The sequence below is a fragment of the Scleropages formosus genome, chromosome 24, assembly GCF_900964775.1.
Source record: "Scleropages formosus chromosome 24, fSclFor1.1, whole genome shotgun sequence".
In the NCBI taxonomy this organism is placed as follows: domain Eukaryota; kingdom Metazoa; phylum Chordata; class Actinopteri; order Osteoglossiformes; family Osteoglossidae; genus Scleropages; species Scleropages formosus.
The window spans coordinates 819292-843664 of record NC_041829.1 but is presented as its reverse complement, the minus strand read 5'-3'; the positions used below and the strand labels follow the sequence as shown (position 1 = coordinate 843664).

Below are 24373 nucleotides of genomic sequence, written 5' to 3'. Positions count from 1 at the left end.
AGCTCAAGGGTACTACAGCCAGAGGGGAGATTCAAATTTGTGACCTTCGGGACCAAACGCAGCAGCTGTAACGGCTACGCTACCAGCTGTCCTTATGTCCCAAAATGATGTTGTTTTCCTCCTTTTGGCTCAATAAATGTACCCTACACCCCACCCTTACCCCCTTTACAATCTATAGGAAGTAAATTTGCTCTATGAAATGTACACTTGGTTCTTATTTTAGGAATATTCGAGTGGCGAATTTACAGAAATGTTCCAGTCTATTTATTTATTTTTAATTCCATTCTCGTCAGCACTCTTTTGACCAAATTTCTGTCTGTTGCGCAGCAAAAACGAACCGTGTTTCCACATTCTGCCAATAGTTGGCAGCAAAATGAACTGAGAACGAATGTGAACACAAAAGAGGTGTGGAAAAACCCTCATTTAACATGATTCAAGTGTTTATGCTGTTTACAGCTCCTGCCTGGGGTTCTTGAGTATTGGTGATCAGTAACAAGATAAGGAATATCAAACATATTTATGGCACAATTCAGTCAGCAATCTGTTCTGAATAAGGGTCTGTGGAAAGAACATACTTCTATCATGAACCATTTAAAATATTTTTAAATAATAATGTTAAAACAAAAAGGCTTACAAAGTCTATTTGCTTAGTATAGCTATTTTACATACCCTTACCAAGAATAAATCGAGGGACATATGATTTATTAAGTTTTTATTTATTGTGTAGACAATAAAAAAATTGAAAGCAGCCCAATGCTGAGAAACACTGGACATGCTTATGTGATGAATCAATCAAAAGAATTAACTATAGCTATACTGTATATGTAATTTTTTCCAGAATTTTAACTGAGTGCTAATTGTAATGCATAATTCAGTTTTTTGATTGTGACTTAGGGATAATACAGACTCTAGTGTTACAAGCAAATTGAGTTCTGGACAGATTTCTGATCCCAGTGGTGTTGGCAAGTTGAAGACGAAGTGTCAGATGGACACATCCAAAATTCCAGGTGAAAATGTCTTTCCATTCATGCTGTGACCATATGAAGGGCACCTTTGCAGCATGCCACAAAACTACATTTTACACTTGACCTTCCATTAGGTCAAAAGTCATTGGGCGATTAGTCTGTATTGCGACCACACCGTCAGACAGCATGCTGTTTTATTAAGCTAAATTAGAACAATGTGGCAGGAGATAAAGAGACATGGCTGTGTGGCTGAATGCAATTAAAGCAAATGGGAAACCACACAGATCTAAAAAGAATCCCTCTACCATCTGTCCCCTGGGAGATGTTGGGCTATGCATCTATAGCAGAGGAGCCTCTCCATTTTGGCTTGTCCATAACATTCTGCATTCCTGATACTTGGAGAAACTGCTGGGCAATCTAGTCAAGAAATAAACTTAATTAATTTATGTAACAATTTATCTTAAGATGTTTTGATGAGGGGTGGCGCAGTGGTGCAGTGGGTTGGACCACAGTCCTGCTCTCCGGTGGGTCTGGGGTTCGAGTCCCGCTTGGGGTGCCTTGCGACGGACTGGCGTCCCGTCCTGGGTGTGTCCCCTCCCCCTCCAGCCTTGCGCCCTGAGTTGCCGGGTTAGGCTCCGGTTCCCCGTGACCCCGTATGGGACAAGCGGTTCTGAAAATGTGTGTGTGTGTGTGTGTTTCGATGAGGGACAGATGGAAGTCCCTATGGAAGATAGGGGATATGGGAGAACTCCTTGGCCTCCACTTGTCTAATCTCAAAGGTTGGAGGATTTTGGTTTGGACTTAAAGTTTTAATTTCGGTGCTTACAGGCCAACTCAGGGTGCAGTGAATAACCGAGTCAATGTCTGCGAGTCATGATGGTGCATTCGAAGAACATGGTTTTTAACTACCCATTTGTCACATACCTCCAGATTTTCATCCACTGTTTGTCAAATGTCATGGTGGTCTTGAGGAGATTTTTTTTCACTTATTTACATTTTTCCTGAATTATTATTTAGCAGTGATTTCAACACAGGACACATTTGCTCAGACGATATGGTCTTCAGGACAAGAGACCAGGTCCATTGAAATGTGGACTGAGTATTGTAATCTTATGAACTTTTTAAGGTCAATTTGCTGTCTGGTGCAAATCTATAAACTGGGCTCTTTGGATAAAGTGCAATGAGATCCTAAATCATACCTGGGTGCTACTTGTGACAACCAGTAATCAAACTGTAGAGACGTTGTTGCTTTTTTCTTAAGTGTACCTTAATTGCAGCCTGAAGGGTCATTCCATCACATGGTCTCTATCTGAAAAGTTACATGTAATTACACGTATGAGTTTGTCCAAGGTGGCCCCACTGAAGGATATTCCTGTTCCTGCCCATGGAAGTTCAACCAGAGGTTATCCGTCTCCTCAGTCCAGTGGCTATTTTCACACTCTGACCTTGCAAGTGGCAAACCAGAGGATGAGGGTGGGAGTGGTGAGAACTTAGGGGTGATGGCCCTTCAAGATCCCCAGACAAGTCTTTATAGTGTCTGGTCAAAAGCTGACCCCCCACCCTCCCCCCAACTCTATGCTCCAGACCCCCTCCCCTCTCATTGTGTGTCAGGGGAAGGAGAGAAGCTAAATGCAGCTTTTTTCTATTTCTATATTTAATGCATTCATTTCCTCTCTGTGAAAGGAGATGAGCGCTAAGTCCCGGCACGTGATAAATAAGGCTTTCCTCTCTCGCAGAGACTCCCCTGACCTCTGCAGAACCCCACACAGAAAATAGGTGCGGTGGAAGAAAGAGTCTGGCGCAAAGACTTGTATCAAGCAGCGGATATGACTCGCGCTCAGAAGCAGACATCAGGATACCAACCGCTTGGCAAGGTCATTCTCAGCTTTGGAATGGCTGGTAAAACAAAAATGTAGCAGAAGCAGAAACGACAACCAGTCAGTTACTGTGGTGGGGGGTCTCTCCTGTCCCGACAGGCAGGCTAGGGCACCAGGGGGTAAACGGTTAAAATTGACACTGGGCAGCAAGAGTCCGTGGCTGGCCTCAGATCTTTGTGTGATGCTCTGAGCTTTTCCATTATCGCGCCCAAAAGCACTCTCTCCCTCCCTCCCTCTCGGAACAAAAGAGGAAATCTTTCAAAACTGCTTTCAACCCAAGAATGTCTCTTGATATGCATGTTCCCCTCCCCCCCTCCCCTTGTCCTTACCCATTTGACAACCAACATGCATTTGGTTTTTCTGTGATGGCAAGATTAGAGTGAATTAATAAAGATTTTTTAAATTAATTCCTGAAAATAGTTTATGATTCTTAAAAATAGATGGAAGTAAAAAGAAGGACAGATGAATTAAGTGCTCCCAGCAATAGCTGTAGAGTAGCGGTTAGGCGGTGCTAACTGGAGTCATATTGTTTCGGCGGGAAAAAAAAAAAAGAGTCATGAATGGGACACGAGATATTTTCTGGTAAAACTGGGAGGCAATGGTTCGTTGCTCAGACTTGTTGGGGGTCCGTGTGGAGTAATCGATCCGGGTTCGTGTGCTTCCTGCGGTAATTTGCGGCCGTGCTTATTGATTGTATTAATTTCATCGGCGAACGGTGCTGACGCCACTCTGTCTGCAGGGGAGGCGCTCCGCTCCCTCCGCCATGAGCAGAGCGCGTTCCTCCCCCATTCCCTCCACCTTCCTGGGGGTCCCACGCCTGCCTTTTTATGAATGAACTGGAGGCCAGTGACAAATTAACCACTTTCTTTTTTCTTCCGAAGACGCGAGGGGCTTCTGACGAAGCCAAGCGGACATTTTAAGTTTTGTGTCACTATTTCGAGCAAGACGGGCCTTTACGAAATGAAATAAATGCTGCTAAGCCATGCGTATGAATATAAGCGGACGTCTTTTTATTTTGTGGCGAAATGAGGATGAAAATGTACATTTTAGTACAAGTGAAGGCGACCCCAAAAAGTCACGAAGCGGCTAAGTGTGATGGTGAAAAAAAAAAACATAACTAACGAACTATCTTGAACATAACGTCGTTCAGAGAGAATATTTTCGAGCCGCATCTTTCCCACTCCAGCTCCGTGAATCGCGTCGCCGGTGTGCTGTCCTTTCACTCAGAAAACGCGTTCGACAGGCACTATTGCTCCGGGCGGAGGGAGAAGGGCGCGCTCGCCGTCTCTCGTCGTTGTTCGGCCGGCCTGGTCAGATCGTGGGAAAGGGCCCGCACGTGAAGGACCGTATTCTTTGTCACTGTTGTTCTTGTGTAATTGATCTCGCTCCACGTCGATGGGCGGAACACTTCAAAGGCACGCGGCTGCCGGAGGTCGCTGCGCGAGCGCGAGCTTTTGGGCGCGAGCGCCGCCGCTCATTCTCTTTGGGTCGGAGTGGGAGTGGTGGGGGGGGCAGTGGAAAACATAGATGGCGGATACATTAAAAGTAGTTTTTAATTAAAATGGGTCGACTTATCCGAAAAGTTTCGGGGCTTATTTAGGCTGTTATGGTCTTTCTTTTCTGTGTGTTCCCTTCAGTATGCTGTCAGTAAGCGCGGCGTGCTACTTTTTAACGTTAAAAGATCGTTCGAACGCATTTGACTTGTCCGATGCTGAGCTGCGGTGCGCGCTCGATGCCCGCGTGACGTTCGCCGCGCTTCCGATCGCCGTCGAGCAGTTTTATTAATCGACATTGAACTGGTTGTGTGGAAAAACTCGAGATTGGCTTCTCTCATTCGCAGCGCAGTTGTGTTTGCGCTTTCTTTTTATTTACACTTGCACGTGTTCAACGATTGTGCTTTATAAGTTGTGAATAAAAACGATTTATAAACTAGAGCCTGCACAGTTTCGAGCAACTGTTACTTACGCCCTGTGTTTTTTTTCTAATTAAAAATTTTTGATGCCAAAACGGTTTTAAAAAATCTGAGGTAGATAGTGTAACTAACTGACTGTGTTCCTCAAAAGTTCAGGACACAGTCGGCGCCGTGTTCATTGTGGAGACGCGCGTGTGTTTGGGCTCCGCTTTTGCGCAGGCTGCTGTCCGCCTGCTGGGTTGATGAAAACGATGAAAATTATGTGATGTTTGTGTCAATGGCTACTATCGGACGAGCCATGTGCGTTCAGTGGCCCCAGTCCAGCAGCTGTCCCTCCTCCGGCTCGGGCTTTTTCACAACTGCCTCGTGTGCTGTCCACCCACGGGAAAGGTGTGTGTGTGTGTGTGTGCGCGTGCGTGCGTGTCTATCGCTCCCATTCTCACGCAGTGTGCGAACCTCGTGTGGGTTGTGCAGATGTATTTAAATGACTGTTTTTAAACTCTTTGCGCGTTTAGTGTTATATCAGGCTGATCCCCTCGCGCGCGCTCACACACACATTCACGCAAGTTCTCTCTCTCTCTCTCACACACACACACACACACACACACACGCTCGCAACGCAAGTGCTCTCTTTCTCTCACAGACACACACACACACACACACACACACTGCGCTGTCTCCCTTTCTTTCACAATGACTCGCACTCATTCATACGAATGAGACAGAAATCCCCATCGATGACTGGCGTGTTTTACAACTAAGGCACCCCCACCCCGTGCAGAAAGGGACTTTTTTTTAACGTTTACTTTATTGACCGCAACGTGCTGCTCCTAACACGAGACAAGGCTTCGTCGTCACTTTTGTTGTTGTTGTTGTTGTTTTTCATGTTACTTTGAGAGGCCATCAAATTACGAACGGCTTGCTTAGCGACCCGCGTGTCTGGCACAGGACGAGATCGCGGGTGTGGTGTGGGAGCAGCACGAGCGCCGTGGCCGATCTGCCCGTGCTTCAAGAACTTCTCACTTGGCTCGCACGCAGCGATGAGCACTCGGGCTGAAGAAGCCGCAGAGCCCTCGGGCTCCCAGGAGCAGCCCGCCGCTGCCGCCGCCGCCGCCTCCGCCTCCACCGCCGCACAGGCGCCCAAGAGGGGACCCGGCCGACCGCGGAAGCCGCAGCAGGTCGGTGCACATGATCAGTCCGCGATCTCCACACCTCTCCACACACCTCGCATCATCTTCACGCACCATCATCTCCACACACACACACGAGCTCTGTACGCGTTCACACATCTGCACGCAAGATGAAGCTCTCATCTCATCAGCAACGATCTTCATCATGCATCTCCGTGCATCACTCACCGCGCACAGCACGCATTAATCATCCTCGCGCAGGTCGGCCGCGCGCACTGTGTGTGTGACCGCTGCTGGAGCTGCGCTCGCGGGACCATCGCCGTGCCTCACTCTGTAACTGCCGCGCGTGCACCTACTGTTACATACTGTATCATATGTATGTGTGCATATCGGTACTCGTTACTACTGTACGTTTACAGAGCGGGGTCGGGTTCAAGTTGGCTTCTCTTCCATTTCTGAGCAGATGAGATGTGACCGGCCTGGCATCGATCTCGTGTCTTTCTGTCGATCTCCACAAAACAACTTCCAAGCTTCCAAAATATGTATCTCACACATGGATCATAAATGCAGACCATAATATAAAAATGCGCCGCTCTTCAGGAGCCAAACAGAAATGAAAACCTTTTATTTATTTATTTTTTAAAAAAACGGTGGTTTCCCTCGCTGTCTTTTTTATTTTTTTTGTTTTTTATTTTATTTTATTGATGCACCCCCACACCACCGATGTGTAGCCTACAGTAACTTAGGTCTACGTGCCATCATTAGGAACATTTGCAAACACGTGTATCTTCTACCGATCCTTGCCCGTCCAAAGGTGTCAGCTAAGTGAGGACCATTATACTAGCGAAAGCGGTGCTGTTTACCACGGTGTTGTACAGTGCAGTAACGTGTCACAGCGATGCTCCCTGACTGAGTGTTTTGTTCACGCGAGTAACGTGGAAAGCGCGCGCCCCGGCCGCTCGGCCATCGAGCGCTTTACTCATCGCCACATCCTGTTACATTGTATTTCGTGCTCATAGTATCTCTACTTGCACTTCCCAGGCTCTGATTCATTCCTTGAAATTACTCCTGTGAATCACGCTGTTTGCCTCACACTTCGTATATGAACACTTAGTGGGTAAAAGAGGAAGTTAATTTAATTGACGTGTCATTTATTTGCACCTATATTATTGTTGCACGTGTTTGCAGAAATGTAGCCGTTACATCTTTTTTGTACATGATGATTGCGATTTTTCAGCGACACAGACAGAACAAAATGCTCTTGGGGCTGTACTGTAACAATGTATAACAGTGTATTCGTGTGGACCTGCTTAATGCATCCGCCTCATCAATCTCAAGACTTGCGTTTTGAAGTTCTTCTGAGTTTAAAACACAATGATCACCTTCTCCCAAGAATTTATGTGCACTAGTAGAAATTTTAAAATATTTAATATCAGAAGGGAGAAAAGCCATTAAAAAAACATATTTTAAGATTTGCAACTAAAAAAGCCATTAATGATTAAGTTTAAATACTTTTCTTCAAACACACAAGTCAGAACATTTTTATGAAAAGAGTTTTTCTGTTTTTTGAAAAAGAGGGAACATAAATAATACTGGAATTGGTTTTGTGAAAATGACATACATTACTGTACAAAACTCACTCTCTCCACTCACCTTTGTGGCAATTTCAGATAAATATGTTTGTAATTGTGAGAACAGTTATGGTAAGGCTGAAATATACATGTGCAGAACTGCTTCAGCAACAGCTGCTTCTAGTTGCTTGTATGTCAAATATACCTGTTGCAGGGCTTTGTTCAAGGACCATTTAACGTTTTTAATTTTTTTTTTTTTAGTATGTATTTTACTGTATGCTGAATGTTATTTTTTTTACTCATGTTTTGAACTGCAATTCATTAAATAGAATACACATTATGTAAAAAATATAAATCTATGCATATATGAATATATTATATATTATATATATATATAATATATTATATATATATGAATTCTTAAATATAATATATACATAACAATATAACTTTGTTTCTGATCAAAATATTCTAGTATTGAGGCACACACGCACCTCTCTTCCTTCATTCTTCTTACATGGTGCATTAAATAAGCAGGAGGTCATCAGTAAATAGGCTTCTAGTTTAAAGGTATGCTTTCTCGTGTGCTTTGCTGGTACGTGGGGAAGTTGGGTTCTGGCTTTGTGCTTTGGTCTTCATCAACCCCTCTCACCTTGTTTTTCCCCAGGAGCCGACCGGTGAACCTGCCCCAAAACGACCAAGGGGACGACCCAAAGGAAGCAAGAACAAGGGTCCCTCCAAAGCTGCGCAGAAAGTAAGTGTGTGTCTGGGTGTTAAGGGTCTCCACTTTTGCCTTCACCCCCATGGATAGGCAATGCAAAGACACACATAAACACATATGCATTCTCACATGATGCATACATAATGTGAACACATCTCACACTCCCGCAGGCATGATCACATGTTTGCTTAAAAAAATGTACACATGCAAAACCACACTCACACATACGCACATGCACACACAAGGAGCCATTATCATATGTTCACTGAAAATACTCTTAGACATGTAAGCATACACACATCCACTCACCTTTTCACTGCAAGTAGCTGAAGACATCATGACTAGGAAAGGGCTTAATTGGAATAGTGTACAGTATCTGATTTTGAATGCTGATCTAAAACATCTTGGAAATATGTGCCTCAGAATCCAACTCCTTATCGTGATATGATTTCATCATAAATCAACTTGCATATCTACATGCTGAGAAAACAGTATAGTTATCAGTTTTACTAATTCATAAAACAGAATATTCAGTACTCACTCTTTAGTGCTCACCATTAGTTCCTGTATCTCAAGAATAACGCAGCAGTTACTCTTTTGGGATTTAAAACCTTATACAGAGTTTCAAGGTTAGCGCATGGAACATTTTTACACATTATGTATATTTACATAATGCTTTTCTCTAAAGGGACTTACAGTGTTAAGCTACTTACAATTATTTACCCATTTATACAGCTGGGTAATTTTAGTGGAGCAATTTAGGGTAAGTACCTTGCATAAGAGCACTAGGGCTGGAGGTGGGATTCAAACCTGCAACCTTTTGGTCCAAAACTCTAACTGCTATGCTACTAGCTGTCCCCCACCCCTCTCATGAAATGCTACTAAAAAGAGAAGGTATATATCATAACATATATGTTGTGGCATTGTGTGTTGTGAGTAAATCAACCACTGCACATGTTTTACTCCTGGAAAAGTGTCAAAATCCTTTATTTTGCTGAATGCCTGTCAAGTGGAAAAGCTTCCCCAAGCCCATCTGAAGGACATTCGACATTTCCAGTGTCCTGTTTGAAATATTCCTCTTAGCAGTGATGGAGAGATCTGCTAAGGTGACCTGTCCTGTGGTTGTGGAAGAATGACCAGAATAAACTTTAAAAATGTACAAGTTTGGCTATTGAAGTCATTGTCAATGGTGGGGTCTGGTAGCATTTTTTTCCAGTGGGCTTGGGGGGCACTTAGGGGTGGAGCCTAGAGTGTACCCTCCCCACCCCCGCTGAGGAATGTTAACAAGGGCAGGTTGTGTATTCCGCCATGTTCCCCGGAGCCGTCTGCCCCACGCCTTAATTAGAAAGCATGCATGCTTTGCCTCAGAGCAGGCATGGAAGTGAAGGAAGGAAGAAGAGCCTTGCATTCTGGGACCTTTGCTGCATGGTGACCCCCCTGGACCTTCTCCCCCAACCCCTCAACCCCTCAACCCATTACTGTATGGTAGGCCACTGGAATGTGCATCTAAGTCTGGAGATGTGAAAACGCAGTAAAACTACAACTTACTTGCTCATCATGCTGCCTTATAATGAAGTATGTTTGTGGTCCATGGATCCATGCTGCTTGAAAAGAACCGGAGAAACGCTTTGCTCACGGTCTTCGCTGTTGAGCGTAGGCGGTTGACTTGCTTCCTTTCTCAAGCAGCCCTTTGTCTTGCCCTTACATGACTTGAGACACATAGACAAACTTCCTTTGTATCCAGGGGATGCTGCTTGTGTACATCTGCTGAAAGGCGTGATTTCATCTCGCACTCGCACTGTCTAGTGTGTTTGTAGGATGCTGGTCTGCATGAGAAGAGAATGTGTTGGAAAGTTGAGTTGCTCTGCCTCTTTGGATGGTGCTGGAAGCATCCACAGGTCTACGGTCACCCGTAGGCAGACCCTACCATGTAACATCATTGTAAAATGTCTAGATGAGCTATTGTTCAGTGTAGTTGAAATCAAGCAATCATCTTCCCTAAATAAGAGCTGGGGGGGTTAAGCTGACTGAAGAAGTGTAGTAATGTGGTGCAGTGATGGAAAGAGTGCTCCTGGAGTCGTACCCTTGAGTAGGGCAGACACCCTGAAACATCCAGCTGCATTAACGTGTAGAACGTGAGTTCATGCTAAGTTGCCCAGGGTAAAAGTGTCTGCTAAACATCAGTGTTGATACTGAACGGTCGGGATCAGCAAGAGGATAACAAAGTAAAAGCTTAACACTTGGAGGAAACGTCCTTTGTTTTCTTCAAAGTTCATAAGGTCTTTTTCAAATGGAGCTGTTTTCATAAAGGATGAGAAATGCAAATGACATATAGCAATCAAAATCCTTAAGCATGTGTTTTTATCATAATTCTGAACTTTAATTGCCTATTATTATGAAATCAGCAGAAGTATGTAGCTCTGCTGGTCCATTTTACTTTCAGTGAGTTCAAACAGGGGGTACGGTGGTGCAGTGGGTTGGACCGGGTCCTGCTCTCCAGTGGGTCTGGGGTTCGAGTCCCGCTTGGGGTGCCTTGCGATGGACTGGCGTCCCGTCCTGGGTGTGTCCCCTCTCCCTCCGGCCTTACGCCCTGTGTTGCTGGGTAGGCTCCGGTTCCCTGCGACCCCGTATGGGATGAGTGGTTCAGAAAAAAAAAAAAGTGTGAGTTCAAACGTTAGCTGACTTTCCTTCTAAAACAGAATCATAAGAAAAGTTATTGAGATGCAATATATGAATGACTTGCTTCAAGACAGGTAGGTGAAACTTGCATGCACAAAAATGTACACAACAGAAACTGTGTGTGATAAAAGTAGTTTCTTGACCAGCATTAAGACCACACATATGTTTAGGTAATATAGCAGTGCTTGCTGTGGCACTTCCACAAAGTGCCTTAACACCACGTTTCAGCACCATTGATTGTGATCTCTACTCAATCACACATTCAGTTCAATACGTTGTGTCTTGATGATTCATTGGAATATTTTCCGCTGGCCAGTCGCTGAGGGAACTTGATGAAACTGACCTCTCAGTTTGCTCTTTTCAAACCCTCCTGCTTCACCTAAGCCTTTGGCGCTGCGGTGTCAGTCACCTCGCAGGTGTGTGTGTGTGTCCATGTGTGTGCGTGGGTGCGTTGGCGTGTGTGGCCAACCCCTCGTCCACCTCGCCGTCTGGAATGTGCGCCGCCATTGGCGATGTGCGCCGGAGCTGCTTGAAGTGAGCGCGGGGCCAGGACGCCGCCACTGAAACACGCTGATGATTAATTGAACAGGGGTGTTCGCTTACCAACCATTAAATCCCCTGATTAAAAATGTAACGCTTGGAAAGGAGGGCCCACATGAGAATACAGAGATTGGCCAAGGACCGGGCGATTCTTCAATGGATTTTGCCCAGTAAATTCATAAAAGTAGTTTCGTGGTAAAAGACTGATTCATTCAGACTTCCGAAAAGAGCTTCTGATGTAAGAACACTGTAACATCTCCTGAACCCTTGCAAGGACAGGCTTTTATGTGCTTTAAATTAATATTTCAATGTCGGCTTCCTAACCCACTGTAGGAACGAGTTTTTTTTTAAAAAAAAACATGAAACTTGGTAACGTAAAAATAGATTATTTTCTGTTGTCTTGACTGAGCTGAACACCTTTATTGGCTGTGTTTTGCAAATTGTCTTCATATTTTTCGTGCTCCGGAGTCTAGACTACAGCTGGACTAGGCTTTTGCAAAAACATCCCAACGAGAGCCCCCCTAGGTGTTGCCCGGCCAGCATTATTTGTGCTCCTCCTGCCATGCCGACAATGCGCCCTTCATCTGTCTATAGTGAGAGCAAGAGTGTTTTAGTTCAGTTATTCTTGAAGTTAATGATTGCTGTGCGTTCAGCTACACTTTTAGTAGTTCAGCCTTAAGACATATGAAGGAGGAGAGGCGCTGAGCACGTTGGGGTGTGTTTCGCTGTGGCGCCCATGTGATAAACAAAGCAGAGCACTTCCTCGGAGCAGCAGCTGGGCAATGTGATACACCGTGAGGTGTCCGACCAGGAACAAACACTTCTGATGTTGGAGGGGGGGTATGATATGGCTGGGGGGGTTGGGAGGTGCGGCGGGGGTGAGGAGCCTGCTGTTCAGCCCATTGGTTGGCCCTCGCTTGTCCCACGGTATGCCGGTGTGCTGTTTTCGAACTCGGCGGGATTCTGCAAGGTCTCTGGGAAGTGTCCTTGGGGGCAGCGAAAACAAACTGCGCTTGTTAGTGGAGGGGTAACGCGAAACTCGACAATGCGCGAGCGCTCTGTGAGGCCACACTGCTCAACAGGGGGCAAAGAACTCCTGGCCTACATTTTGGAACCCTCTCTGGGAAGTGGGGGCGGTGGCTCCGGACGCCGTGGTGGGCCAGGCTGTGTGGCACACGTGAGCCTTAGCAGGTCGCATCGCCTTGCATCGCCTCGCCTTCGACCTCTGTTTCTTCTTTGCATCTGCTCAGCCCCTTGGCCGTGACGTGTGCTGAAGACGAAGACGCTCTGCCCCAACGCTAGTGTGCACTGTACAAGTTGACCGTTTCATGCAGGGTTTCGTTTTAGTAGCTCACCTGTTGCTTTCGTTCTAAACAGCGGTTTTACACAGTCCGCCCTGACAGCTCGTTGCTCACAGTAGCCATTCAGGTTCAATCCCTCGCTGAAGGGAGCCGCAGCCGAGCCGTTCAGCACGTTAAGCAAGGGCGTGTTATGACTGTAAATTAATAACTGTGTTATTAGGGCCCGTCCAGTGAGGAGGGTGTACCGTTCTACACCATGTTGACCAGGACAGTACCCTTGATACCTGCCCTTCACAGATCGCCTTGCAAAATTTATTGAGGGCTGGCAAATTGGGTTGGGTTACGCTCAGGTCTCCGTCCGACAAAGCCCACAGCCCGAGGAGCACTTTACATCCCATGCATTTTTAAAGCTCGCCTTGTCTTGTTAATTGTCTTCGACTGCACGCCTTCAGTTCTTTTTGCATGGCCACGCAAGTGAACCCACGGGGGCCCTTATTGCGATGGCAGCGCTTTCCCGCTGTGCTGGGGGGCCACCGTAGCAGCGTCGATGATGCAGGTGAAGAACGGCATAAACCACGTGTATTAAAGCATGTCGGCTCTGTGCATTTTGGACATCCCTTTTGGATGTGCGCGTGGAACAGGTTGTGTCCTCACAGTAACAGCTCAGACGTTCAAAACTCATGTCTTATGGAATAGACTTTGACTCCCTGGAGTTCACAGAAATCCCCAGCACTGTTAAAATATTTATTTCTGAGTGGGTATGTCTGATAACCAAAGCAAAATACATTTAAAGAGCGTATAATTTCAAAACTTTTGCGCAAGAGATTCCGACAGCAAAATGCAGAGCATTGAGAAGGTGGAGCGCTGGTTCCTGTGGTGTTCGTGATTGTTCCACTGGCCATATATTTAAAACCTTTCAATGATGAAGAATACAGTGGATAGAAAAAAAAATCCGGTAGATTCTGGAACATCTTGAACAGCGAAGAGATTAATCCTAATAAGCATAACAAGGAGAGGTCTCCAGCAGGACAGAAAGAGAAGGAAAACACAGACACCTGATATCTGTCCTTGGCAGAGCTTGTCCTTGATTGGCTTCTTGTAACAGATACTAATGAGGATAACTAAAATGGAAGAAGAACCATGTTTTCTAGAACCTCGGGAAATTATAAAAAGTTATTAAAACCTATTTATAGTCATTTAAATTCATCCTGTGTCCTGGACATATTCATCCATTGTATCCTGTTTATATCCAAATATATTAATTTGTGATTTTTTTTTAAAGTAAGAGTTGCTTACAGTGTTAATTTTATCTCATGTTGGTTTATACAAAAGGGTGTTTGAGGGGTTCAGGTAAAGATCCAGGATCAAGGGTACGACAGAAAGCTCTCTCCTGGGACTTGCAATCTGTAATGTTTTTTGGAAAGCCCGCTCTCTAACTGCCGTCATATATGTTGTTTATTACACAGCTGGATGGGATAGTGTAAACGCATTCTGCTGGGAGTGCTATGAAGCCGTGCTCATTTGGAGACAGTGGATGAATGAGAAACTTTCCATAAATGTTCCTATAAAATTTGCAAATGATTTATTTTTCAGAAAGCAGAGGCCACTGGAGAACGAAGACCTAGGGGTAGACCCAGAAAATGGGTGAGTTGTGTCCTGCACAAGTGTTCGCACTCCTTTTGTTCCACTACAAGCTTTGTCCATTGTCCTATACCTGCTTTTACATAAAGGAAATGTAACGACCAGAGCAGTGCTTCCAATGCAAGGCGTCTCTCTAACTGGTGTGACATCTTACGTCGTAGTGTTTCCACCTGGATCCTCTAAATCTCAGTTTGACTCAGATCTAACTGACGCAATGGATCCTTGCTGGTCAGGTATAAAACACAAGAATGTCACCTTCACTGTTGCGTTTTTGGTCACATTACTTGTCAATGGAAGTGGGACAACAGCTGTAAAATGACTTTTTACTCTTGGGTGCTGTGATTGTACACCGAGATAGAACATTAAAACAAACGTGGCTAAGTGGTTTACAGCAGGCGTCTTTTAGGGGGTCCTTTGTATGTGTGGGTTATCAGGTAAAAAAATGTTTACACTTCAGGTTGACCACAGAAACACTTAAATAACTCCTCGGGCAGCTTGAAGTTCTCACTGTTTATCAACTTGTGAGTGACATTCTGGATTGATAGCGTAGCAGAGAGCCCCAGACGGTATAGCGCCAGCAGGAAGACTGCACAAAGATATGGATAATGGGAGCTCCGTGTGGGAAGTGCACCTAGAAAGAGCCTGTTTCTTTCCGCGCCATAAGGTCATGATGCTCTTCCCACCAGCTTGAAACCTGAACAAAGTCGAGGTGTGTTTGCTCTGCAGGCCAACCCCTCCTTCGCCTGGCACCGTTATTTGTTTACTGATATGCTACGAGTTCAGAAAATACCCAAAAAATCAGTTCTTGGAGTAGTTTGGGATGTACATTTATTTATTTCTTCAAAACATTCATCCAATGGTTTCTTCGGGCTCTTCGATACATTTACTGTGCGAATGTGATTGGATACGAGCTTCTCCAACACTGACCACTCAGCCAGTGAACAATAATCTCACAAAATGTTTTATAAACCATAACCCAAATTGTGTTCTTAATGAGGTTATGGAACATTCGTTGATTTTCCTTACACATTTGGCGAAGAAATGTATTTTTCCCTGTGATATACACCAGAAACTCCCTCTGCAAACATGTACGGTTAACTCAAGCGTTTAATTTCCTTACACTAGAAAAAACTGACTGTTGAGCTGTATGATAGTTCACATGTATTTCAGAATATCTGGTCACCCTTTTGGAACTTAGTGCCACCTGTGCTCCACACTGTAACCTTCTGCCCTTGAGTGTATCTCTATGTATCTGTATGTATGTGCATTTTCATCATGTGCAGAGTGTCTCCATGTTGCTGTGAACCACTTCTGTTCTACTGTTAGATAAGAAAAAAGATCTGGATGATCATCAACTCAGAGCAATGGCCTGTGATGGTCTGTGATGACCAAAGCAGAAACTGGGACTCATGATCTGGTCCTGGAATATGATGTTCCGAAAAGCCGTGCGAGCATCTCTGCATATTTGACTTAACATAAAACGCTTTGGAAGTGAAATTTGGTGCATGTTGCATCTCCGTCATCTGCAGTGAAAGTTTGACCAAAGTGTTTTTGAAACCCTTGCACCATGCTGCAGCGGCTGGACATGCCTGGCGATCAAGTAGTTCGTGGGTGTCCCGTGGGCTGTTTCCTTGCTTACAGTGAAGAGGAACTGTCAGTGTAGGGGCCTTCACCAGGGTCTGCTCACTACCATGTTGAAACGATACTGCTGATACTCAACTCGACCGGTGATATTTAAGAAGCAACTGGATGCTGGAACTGCATGAAATGTACGTCACGTGGGTAAGAGACAAAAGCAGGGCGACACTCTCGAACTTAATGATAAACAGATTAGATTTGCACAGTACGTGAATGCCTTCCGACTAGGCGCCTTCATCAGCGTCCATGAACATTACAGAAAGAGACACGTACAGCATGTAGTGGTATACAGAACGTATAACAGGTTATGGCGACAGCTGTTTGTCCTGTAATATTGATGTCATATAACACATTATGATGTCACGTGTTTTATAGAGTGCTCTCCCTTTTCTAATGTTAAATCAGTTGCTGTAGACTGCCATCTATGCAAAGACGGAAACACTTCCCCATCGCACCCCGTTGTCTACTCCTGTCCGCCTTCTGGTGTGTACCACTGGCGTGTGCATTTAATGCAGGAAGAGCTTGGCTTCTGAGGTCAAGCGAAACATGAGCATTTATCTTAAAAGCGCTCACTTTACCAGCAGATGAATATTCTGGTGCCCAGATACTGTAGTTCAGGTGAGCACCAAGTTAGGCAGTGGAGGTGTTAAATGACATGGGGAGGGGTGTTGCTTTCTGACCGTGCTAGCGTTTCAGCTGCATTCGCTTCAGTGCTGGAGTGTGAATGAAGCACTAGGTTGCCGGGGCCCATGCCAGCATGTCCCTGGTGCAGGAATGCAAAGCGGGTAAATTTATGTGCACACAGATCGGCTGAAGGAAGTAGCTGAGCTTAACTCCTGATACCAGCTAATCCAGGGCAGGGTCTGACAGCTGTGTTGCGAGGGAGGCTGCTGAATCGCTTTCCCGTGAAGCCCCCCCCACCCCACCCCACCCCCCAGTGGGCTTTTGGCCTTGCTGAGCAGCACGGGTCTACTCAAGGCAACCACCGGACCTTTGGCCCCGAGCGGGCTGATAAAGGAAGGGAGCATGCAGCGGTCTTTCCTTTGTACCTGTGCCGTCTCCTGCGTGGCTCCTTTTGATGGCAGGGGGTCAACGCCCTCGAAGCGGAGTAACCTCCGCACCCCATTCCTGGCACTGTCAGCTCTATTTGTGGAGCGGGCCAGGTACACACATCTATGCTCTCGCACCCACGCAGTGGCCTTGCTCGGACCTGGCTCATGGGAAGGCCCAGCTCAGCTTAGCGCAGCACGTGAAGTCATCTATGCACTTACCAGATTGCTCTGCTCAGTGTAGTAGACGTCATTTTGGTCATTAAGTAACTAGAGGTTAAAAACCTCGGAGTCACAGGGCACAGTGTCACCTCTGAGTATCTGAAGGCAACATCTGCTCTACGCCATGATTGGCACCTCCCGTGGCCTCTAGAACAGCGTTTCCCAAATTCATGGTCAAGACCCAATGAGGGCTGTGGGACGGCCTGAAAAAATATTAAAATATTGCAATGTTATATATAATGGAATTATTTCACTGGCATAATATGAAAGATTATTGAAAGAGAGATTAAAGCACAGTAGTTGTGAACAATATAACATCCATGTACACTTGTATGACGTAATGATGTTTGCGGTACTCATATGTCAAGTAACGCTCATATCAACGAGTCGCATCGTATCTTATACGTGGAACTGTAAATTAGCATATTTGTCCACAAAATGAAGCAGTACCACGGTAGCCACCGAGAAAATCATGGTGAAAAGTGTCATTTTTGAGTAAATTTGTTTTTCATGTGAGCCACAGAAAAACTCTTTGAAAATCAGTAAGTTGGTTAATAATTCCGTGAAACTATATGGACTAATGCAACATATCAAAATGACTGCAGGTACCAGTGTTTAGGGTGACCAGACCAGGACGTGACTGCATCCGTGGTCACAACCAACCAAAAAATCTTGGATCCACTGGTTTTAAAGGTGCAAGTTCATCTTCACAGGTCACAGGTTCGACTGCTGCCAAAAACAATGTATTTGAACATTATGGCAACGGACAAAAAATCTTAAACATGGGATTTCTTAGGTCTGACTCGTGTGATTAGCAGTTAGGTAATTGGCTTAAGGTTGATTGTATTTTAATACAGATCACATGAAAATCCCATGTGCTCCAGTGAAGAGGGTGGAAGTGGGACGCGGTGCAGGAGCGCATGGCCACCGCTACCGTGTGCCGAGTCCGGGGGCCGTTTGCTTCAACAGCAGCTCCACCAGGCGTGGTAAAGTGAAGTGCACGCGGTGGAGAGAAGGACTCATCGCTGAGCCAGGAGGGGGGTGGGTGTGGGGGTGGGGGACGGGGCGTGTTCTGTGGCCTGGCTCAGTTGTTTGTTGTGAGACGGTGGCGTGGGCGCACGCGGAAGGCCTCGCCATCGAAAACATCCTCCGGCCCGCCAGTGACTCAGAGGCAAGGCGGGCGGCCAGCGGCACGTGCGGGGGGGGGGGGGACAGTGGGGGGAAGGCAGGGTTGAGTGGCCACCCTGTGATCTATCCCCGTTCTCCAGAAAGGGAAACCATGCACTGTGAGTCAGAACCCGGGCCGGTGCCTTCTAAAGTGAGCTAAGAGTCCGGAGCTGTGGGGGCGGGGTGGGGCGGGCCGGGGCGGGGGAGCGTGACGCACGCGCCGCTGTCGGCGGGATGGCCTTGATTTTGTGAATTAAACCAGAGACACCTCCTTTCCACGGTCCTCCCGCTCCTGTGTGAGGACCGCTTTGTCTGCCCCTGAAAGGCTGGGTTGTGGTGCGGCCGCCCCTGTGACACAGACGGATGTGTCAGGCCCGGGGGCTTGGTAGCGGCACGTCTGCCCGGCAAGCGCACACAGCGCCCGCTTCTGCGCGGGGCCACCCCTCCCCTCCCCCGGACAAACAAGTCCGCTTTCTCCATTCTGCTGCTGCTCCAGCTCCTGGAACTAATTATAGCACATCCTTTTGGCCGGGGCAACCCGCTGGAATGTCTTCTCCGTGCCTTATCCCCAGAACCGCCCCAGGAGGAAGGTGCTCTGACCGCTGGGAGGGCAAGGGGCCGACATTTTTGGCGCTCTGTGCTCCTTCGGGAACCGAGGGGATGGATCTGTGCCAGGGGTCGAAGCGCTCGGTGGGGAGACCTCCCCCCCGGTACGTGGACAACCTTTGGAGGACGCTCAGTGTCTCAAGAGCGATCTGTAACCTTCCTATGTGACCCACAGGTCTGGAACGCTGCCTTGGTCACGTTCGCGATCCGAGACGCAAAATTAATCAGGCATTTTTGGTGATGTAAGTCATGTTAAGATGGTTAGTGGGGTCTGATGGCTTGATGAGTTTGTACTGTGGCCCAGTGTCAGGTGCCGGGTACCAGGTGCCGGGTGCAGCTTAAATACCCAGTGCTTCTTCACCCTGGGTGTTCCCTTTTTTACACACTTTTACATAGTACTAATTGAGCCAGGAAGACACTGGTTCCTCTCCAAATGCATTAATGTTGGCCCACGGATTTACAGTAAAATGAGGCCGGCGTGTTTTTAGTGGCATGCTCTATGCGAATATTTGGGACCACAGTCACCACCAGGTACTGTTCAGGTGGTGCAGGGAGCACGAGGGGTGGAACAGCGAGTAGCGCTGCTGCCTCACAGTGCTGGTGTGAGAGGATGTGGGTTTGATCCCTGCTCAGACTGTGTGGAGTTTGTGTGTTCTCCCCTTGTCTGTGTGGGTTTCTTCTGGGTGCTCTGGTTTCCTCCCACAGTCCAAAGACACGCTGTTCTGGTTCACCCAGATAACACTGATAACACTACATAGAGTTCATTGGAAGTCGCTTTGGAGAAAAGTGTCTGCTAAATGAAGTAATGTGAGACACCAGCCATGCTAGACATCCATCTTACATCGTTAATGTAAATTTCCATTTATTTATTTAACTGACTCTGTTCTCCTGTCTAGGGGGGGCGCGGTGGCGCAGTGGGTTGGACCGGGTCCTGTTCTCCAGTGGGTCTGGGGTTCGAGTCCTGCTTGGGGTGCCTTGCGGCGGACTGGCGTCCCGTCCTGGGTGTGTCCCCTCCCCCTCCGGCCTTACGCCCTGTGTTGCTGGGTAGGCTCCGGTTCCCCGCGACCCCGTATGGGACAAGCCGTTCAGAAAATGTTTGTGTGTGTGTTCTCCTGTCTGTTACACTGATTTACCCATCTATATGCACACACACACACACACAGTTGTCCCAAGTGGGGTTATGACAAACCAGAGCCTAACCCAGTAACACACAGTGCAGGGCTGGAGGGGGAGGGGACACACCCAGGACAGGAAACCAGTCCACCACAAGGCACCCCAAGTGGGACTCAAACCCCAGACCCACCACAGCACAGGACCCAGCTAAACCCACCGTGCCACAGCATCCCCTAGCCCATCTCTGCACCAGGATTATTTTCACGAGAGTAATTTTTAGGCCCGTCCTGGGTGTGCCCCCTCCCCCTCTGGCCTTACGCCCTGTGTTGCCGGGTAGGCTCCGGTTCCCCGTGACCCCGTATGGGACAAGCGGTTCTGAAAGTGTGTGTGTGTGTGTGTGTGTGTGTAATTTTTAGGATGAGTACTTTGTTCAAGGGTTCTACTGCTGGAGGAGGGATTCACAGTAATGATCCCGCTGAGTGCGCGGTGGTTCCCTGAACCGCTGTGCCACCTGCTGCTTGACTCATTTGTTAGACTAGAGGGAAAGGGTTTTCTCGGATCAAAAGCAACCGGGACGATGGCCCGATTAGGGAAGCTTCCTGACAGCCGTGCTTCCCTACGTGGAGGGCCAGAGACCCGTGATGTGTTCGCAGAGAAAGTCTTTCTTCCAGTCCTTCCGAGCACCTCTCACTACGGCTCAAGACCCACACGTTCAGAACCACTATCAAGGGACACGTTTTCCTGCTTCCTGTCTTTCCCCTTCCTCGCACATCCTTCGCTGTTTCTTTCACTTACATCTCGTTCTCTTCGGTTCCTGTTTATTTCTGTCCATGTTTTAACTGCGGTAATTTTAACTCTTACTGTAAATCTGTCTTCATAGTTTTACCGTTATCCGCCCTTGCCTTTATTATACATTAAGTGCTTTGAGAAGCTGCTCTGAAAGGCACTAACACAGCTTTACCATTATTAAAATATCAACACAATTAGTTTCTATTAATCATGACAGCGTTATAATAATAATAATAATAATAATAATAATAATAGTAGTAGATATAGGATATACAGTATATATAGCTATATTTCCAGCAGTACCAGCTTCATTAACACCGCTCCAATAAAGGATAATGACAGTTTTTTTCGGCTCAGTAAGTATTGTCCGGGTGCCCAGGTGCCCCCCCAAACTCTCTAGTGTGGTCATGTTTTGGTCTGGAGGTGCCCTGTTTCCGGGGCAGAAGTGCCCAAATCTGACCCCAGGACTCGCGTGTGGACAGCTGACCCCCAACCACAACAATAACGGGTTACAACTGGACCCCACTCTTTACGTCCAGCTGGCGTCTCTTTGGTCCAAACAAGTGTCTCAGGGTGGACGCACAGCAGGCCTTGCTTTTTGCCCTGCTTTTTCTGCACCCTGAGTCAGCCGACCTCCCGACCACTCGGGCCGCCGCGCGGTGCTTTGGTGGTGTGTGGCCGACTGCCCGGGACTGGAGACCCTCTGCTTGGTAACAGGAGAAGTTGACAACACAGGCAGAATGGAAACAGAAAGAGGAGTTATCGAGACGTACAAGTGGGGAGCGATGTGAGCCTTACTTAGTGATTTGCTCCTCCCTTGTTTTCTGGGAGGGACACGGTGAGGGAATGTTCTGGATCGTGTTTCCCACCTGTCTCAACTGGTCCCTGGGAGTCTGCTTTGCCACCAACACGGCAGGAATCAGCCACAGAAACCCCTACTGTTGGTGAGGGGGGCTCACAAACACACACAAAGGCACATATAGAAGTGAGTGCTGCACAGGCTACTTACAGTCCTTTCAGGGCCAGCGAGGGTGTCCACCTGGGCTGAGAGCCATAGCCCCTCTGCAGTCTGCAGCACCCCCAGGCCTGAACGTGGAGTCCAGCGAGGGGGTGTCTCAATGGGCCAGGAAGGAAGAAGAGCAGGAGAGAGGAAGGAAGAAAGGAGAGGAAGCTCCCCCTGTCTCGCACCCGACTCTGCTGCTCTTGGCCAGGGTACAGACTATGCTGGCAAGGGGAGGAGAGGAGCTGAAGTTCAGGGGTTGGGGTGGGCGGTGGGGGGGTGGCGATGATTTGGCAGGGGGATGAGCGGCGTGGTTGGGATTCATCCAGTAGCCTAAAATGTGGTGGAGAGGCTTGGAAAACCCTGCGCCACCAAAGTGTGAAAGTTTTTTTTGTTTTTTTTTTTTTTTTTCTGAATTTTTTTGGCAGTGGGTGGGTTCTGTCTGCATGCCTCAGTGTGTGTGTATGTTTGTGTGTGTGTGTGTGTGTGTGTGCGTGTGTTTGTATTTGTAAAGCAAAAGCAGGCCAAACATCGCAAAGGAGTTCACAGTCAGACACTGAGACCTTTTTATAGCCTTACTATTTCTGCTGGCCACATTATTGATCCCCCCCCAGGTTTTTTTATGGGGAAGGCTGTGCTCTGGGTGCCGAGTCCTTGGGGTGGCTGTGCTCCACAGCCTGCGAGTTATAGCACGAATGAGGAATCACTTATTTTGGAGTGTGACAGGGGCTCTATACCCTGACCTCCTCCCCTGGGGGGTGTGATGGGGGGGGCTCTGCTTTTGAAGAAGGAAGATTATCACTGTGGTGGGAGATGACACCAATCCCCAAGAGCGTGTGCTGGAAGGGACCAGAGCAGACGGGGTGTCCTTAGCACAGCGCCTGTGTCCGATCCACCTGGGTACACGTGCACAACAAGCTGCGTCGACACACTGCACGCCCCCTGCAGGTTTCTCACACGGTGCGTGTTCTGTGCGTGCTCCTCGACACGCCTGCTGTGTGTTAAGTGTCAGCTGGTGGCCTTATTGTGGACCCAGGCATGCTGATAGGTTTATGTGAGTGTGTGTTTTATTTTACGGGCACCGCTGAAGTTTTGCTTGTGTGCACTGATCGTGTGGGCACTGGGGGGGGGGGGGGGGGGGGGGGGTAGGAGTGGGTGTGGGCATTGAGGGGGTGGAGAAAATGAGGTTTCTGTGTCTTTTTTGCTTTGTGTTCCCTCAGCGCTGGTTCTTGGAGGACTTGTTCTGGACAGCTTTTCCAGGGATCTCTCTCTCGCTCTCTCTCTCTCTCTCTCTCTCTCTCTCTCTCTCTCTCTCTCTCTCTTTCTCGCTCTCTCTTTCGATTTCAGGGAGCTTATATGCATGACCAGTCTTTGTATGAGCAAAACGATGGCTGAACAATCTTATGGGCGGGAATGTTGTGCACTGTACCCGCAGTAATGTTTTCATTCGCAGTAGTATTTTCATAAATACATTGCGGACACTTTTCGACTTACCCTGGTCTATAAAACAACAACACTAGTAAAAGTCTAATAAGCAAATACGTCAACTAGTGACAATAACAGTGTGTGCGTGTGTGTGCGTGTGTGTGTGTGTGCGCGTGTGTGCGTGTGTGTGTGGGTGAGTGGGTGGGTGCAGTCACTCCTTTTCCCTCCTTCTCGCCCTCTCTCCCTTTCTCTCATTCCCCACATTCTAGGCAGTGAGCCCCCCCCGCCCCCACCTCCCTCCTGAGAGTCTGAATTCCAGCCAACAGGGGTGTGCGCCCAGCCCTGAGACTCCCCACAATCTGGGACCACCTCAACGGATTTCCACCGGTGACCTCTGCAGCCCCCCACTCCCCACAATTGCCCCCCCTCAGCCTCCCCACTCCCTTTCCTGCCGCAGCCTCTGGAAGCGCTTTAATCATTTTGCTCTGAGCCAGCGGCTGGAAGAACGGCCCGGTGGGTCCCCTGGAGATGAGGATGTAGAAGAAGGCTGTGGGGTTCAGAGCTGCTCACTGGAGAGGAGAAAAAAACAACAGAACAAAGTTTCCCCTCAAACAAGGGGAGCCGTTTTCTTTTTCCAGGCTCTCACTGAACCTGGGGGAGAGTGGGAGCGGGACTGCCGAGACCTGGAAACGGGTGCGAGCGGGGCAGAGTCACATAAGCATAACTTCACACACCACTAGAGAGGGGCGAAGATGGAGGAAACCCAGAGGAAAGAGGCACTGACTGTGTCGGCTGTGTTAGTGTGTTACTCAAACCCCCGTCCTTGACCCCTTCGTACAGGTACATGGCACAACTGAATAGGAAGTTCAACCAGGGTATGTTGGGGGGGTCTTTGTACAGGTTTTTGTCTGAGTGGATCCACAAAGATGTGTGTGCGGTCCTTCCTCTCCTGTGTGCAGTGTGTATGTGGTGTGTATGAGGTTGCTGTAACCCCAGGTCTGTGTGTAATAATCATGCGGAAAGTGCA

At 47.6% G+C, this 24373-nt stretch overlaps 1 protein-coding gene across 1 annotated transcript in view; it reads left to right on the top strand.

Moving 5' to 3' along the window:
- The first annotated feature begins 4857 nt into the window (after positions 1-4857).
- hmga2 (high mobility group AT-hook 2) overlaps positions 4858-24373 on the top strand; it is a 43045-nt gene continuing 23529 nt past the window's right edge. The window contains exons 1-4 of the mRNA XM_018755692.2: positions 4858-5144; positions 5703-5932; positions 8123-8209; positions 14290-14340. Of these exons, the coding sequence (XP_018611208.2) occupies positions 5795-5932; positions 8123-8209; positions 14290-14340 (276 nt within the window). The 5' untranslated portion in view covers positions 4858-5144; positions 5703-5794. The remainder of the gene's footprint in view (positions 5145-5702; positions 5933-8122; positions 8210-14289; positions 14341-24373) is intronic.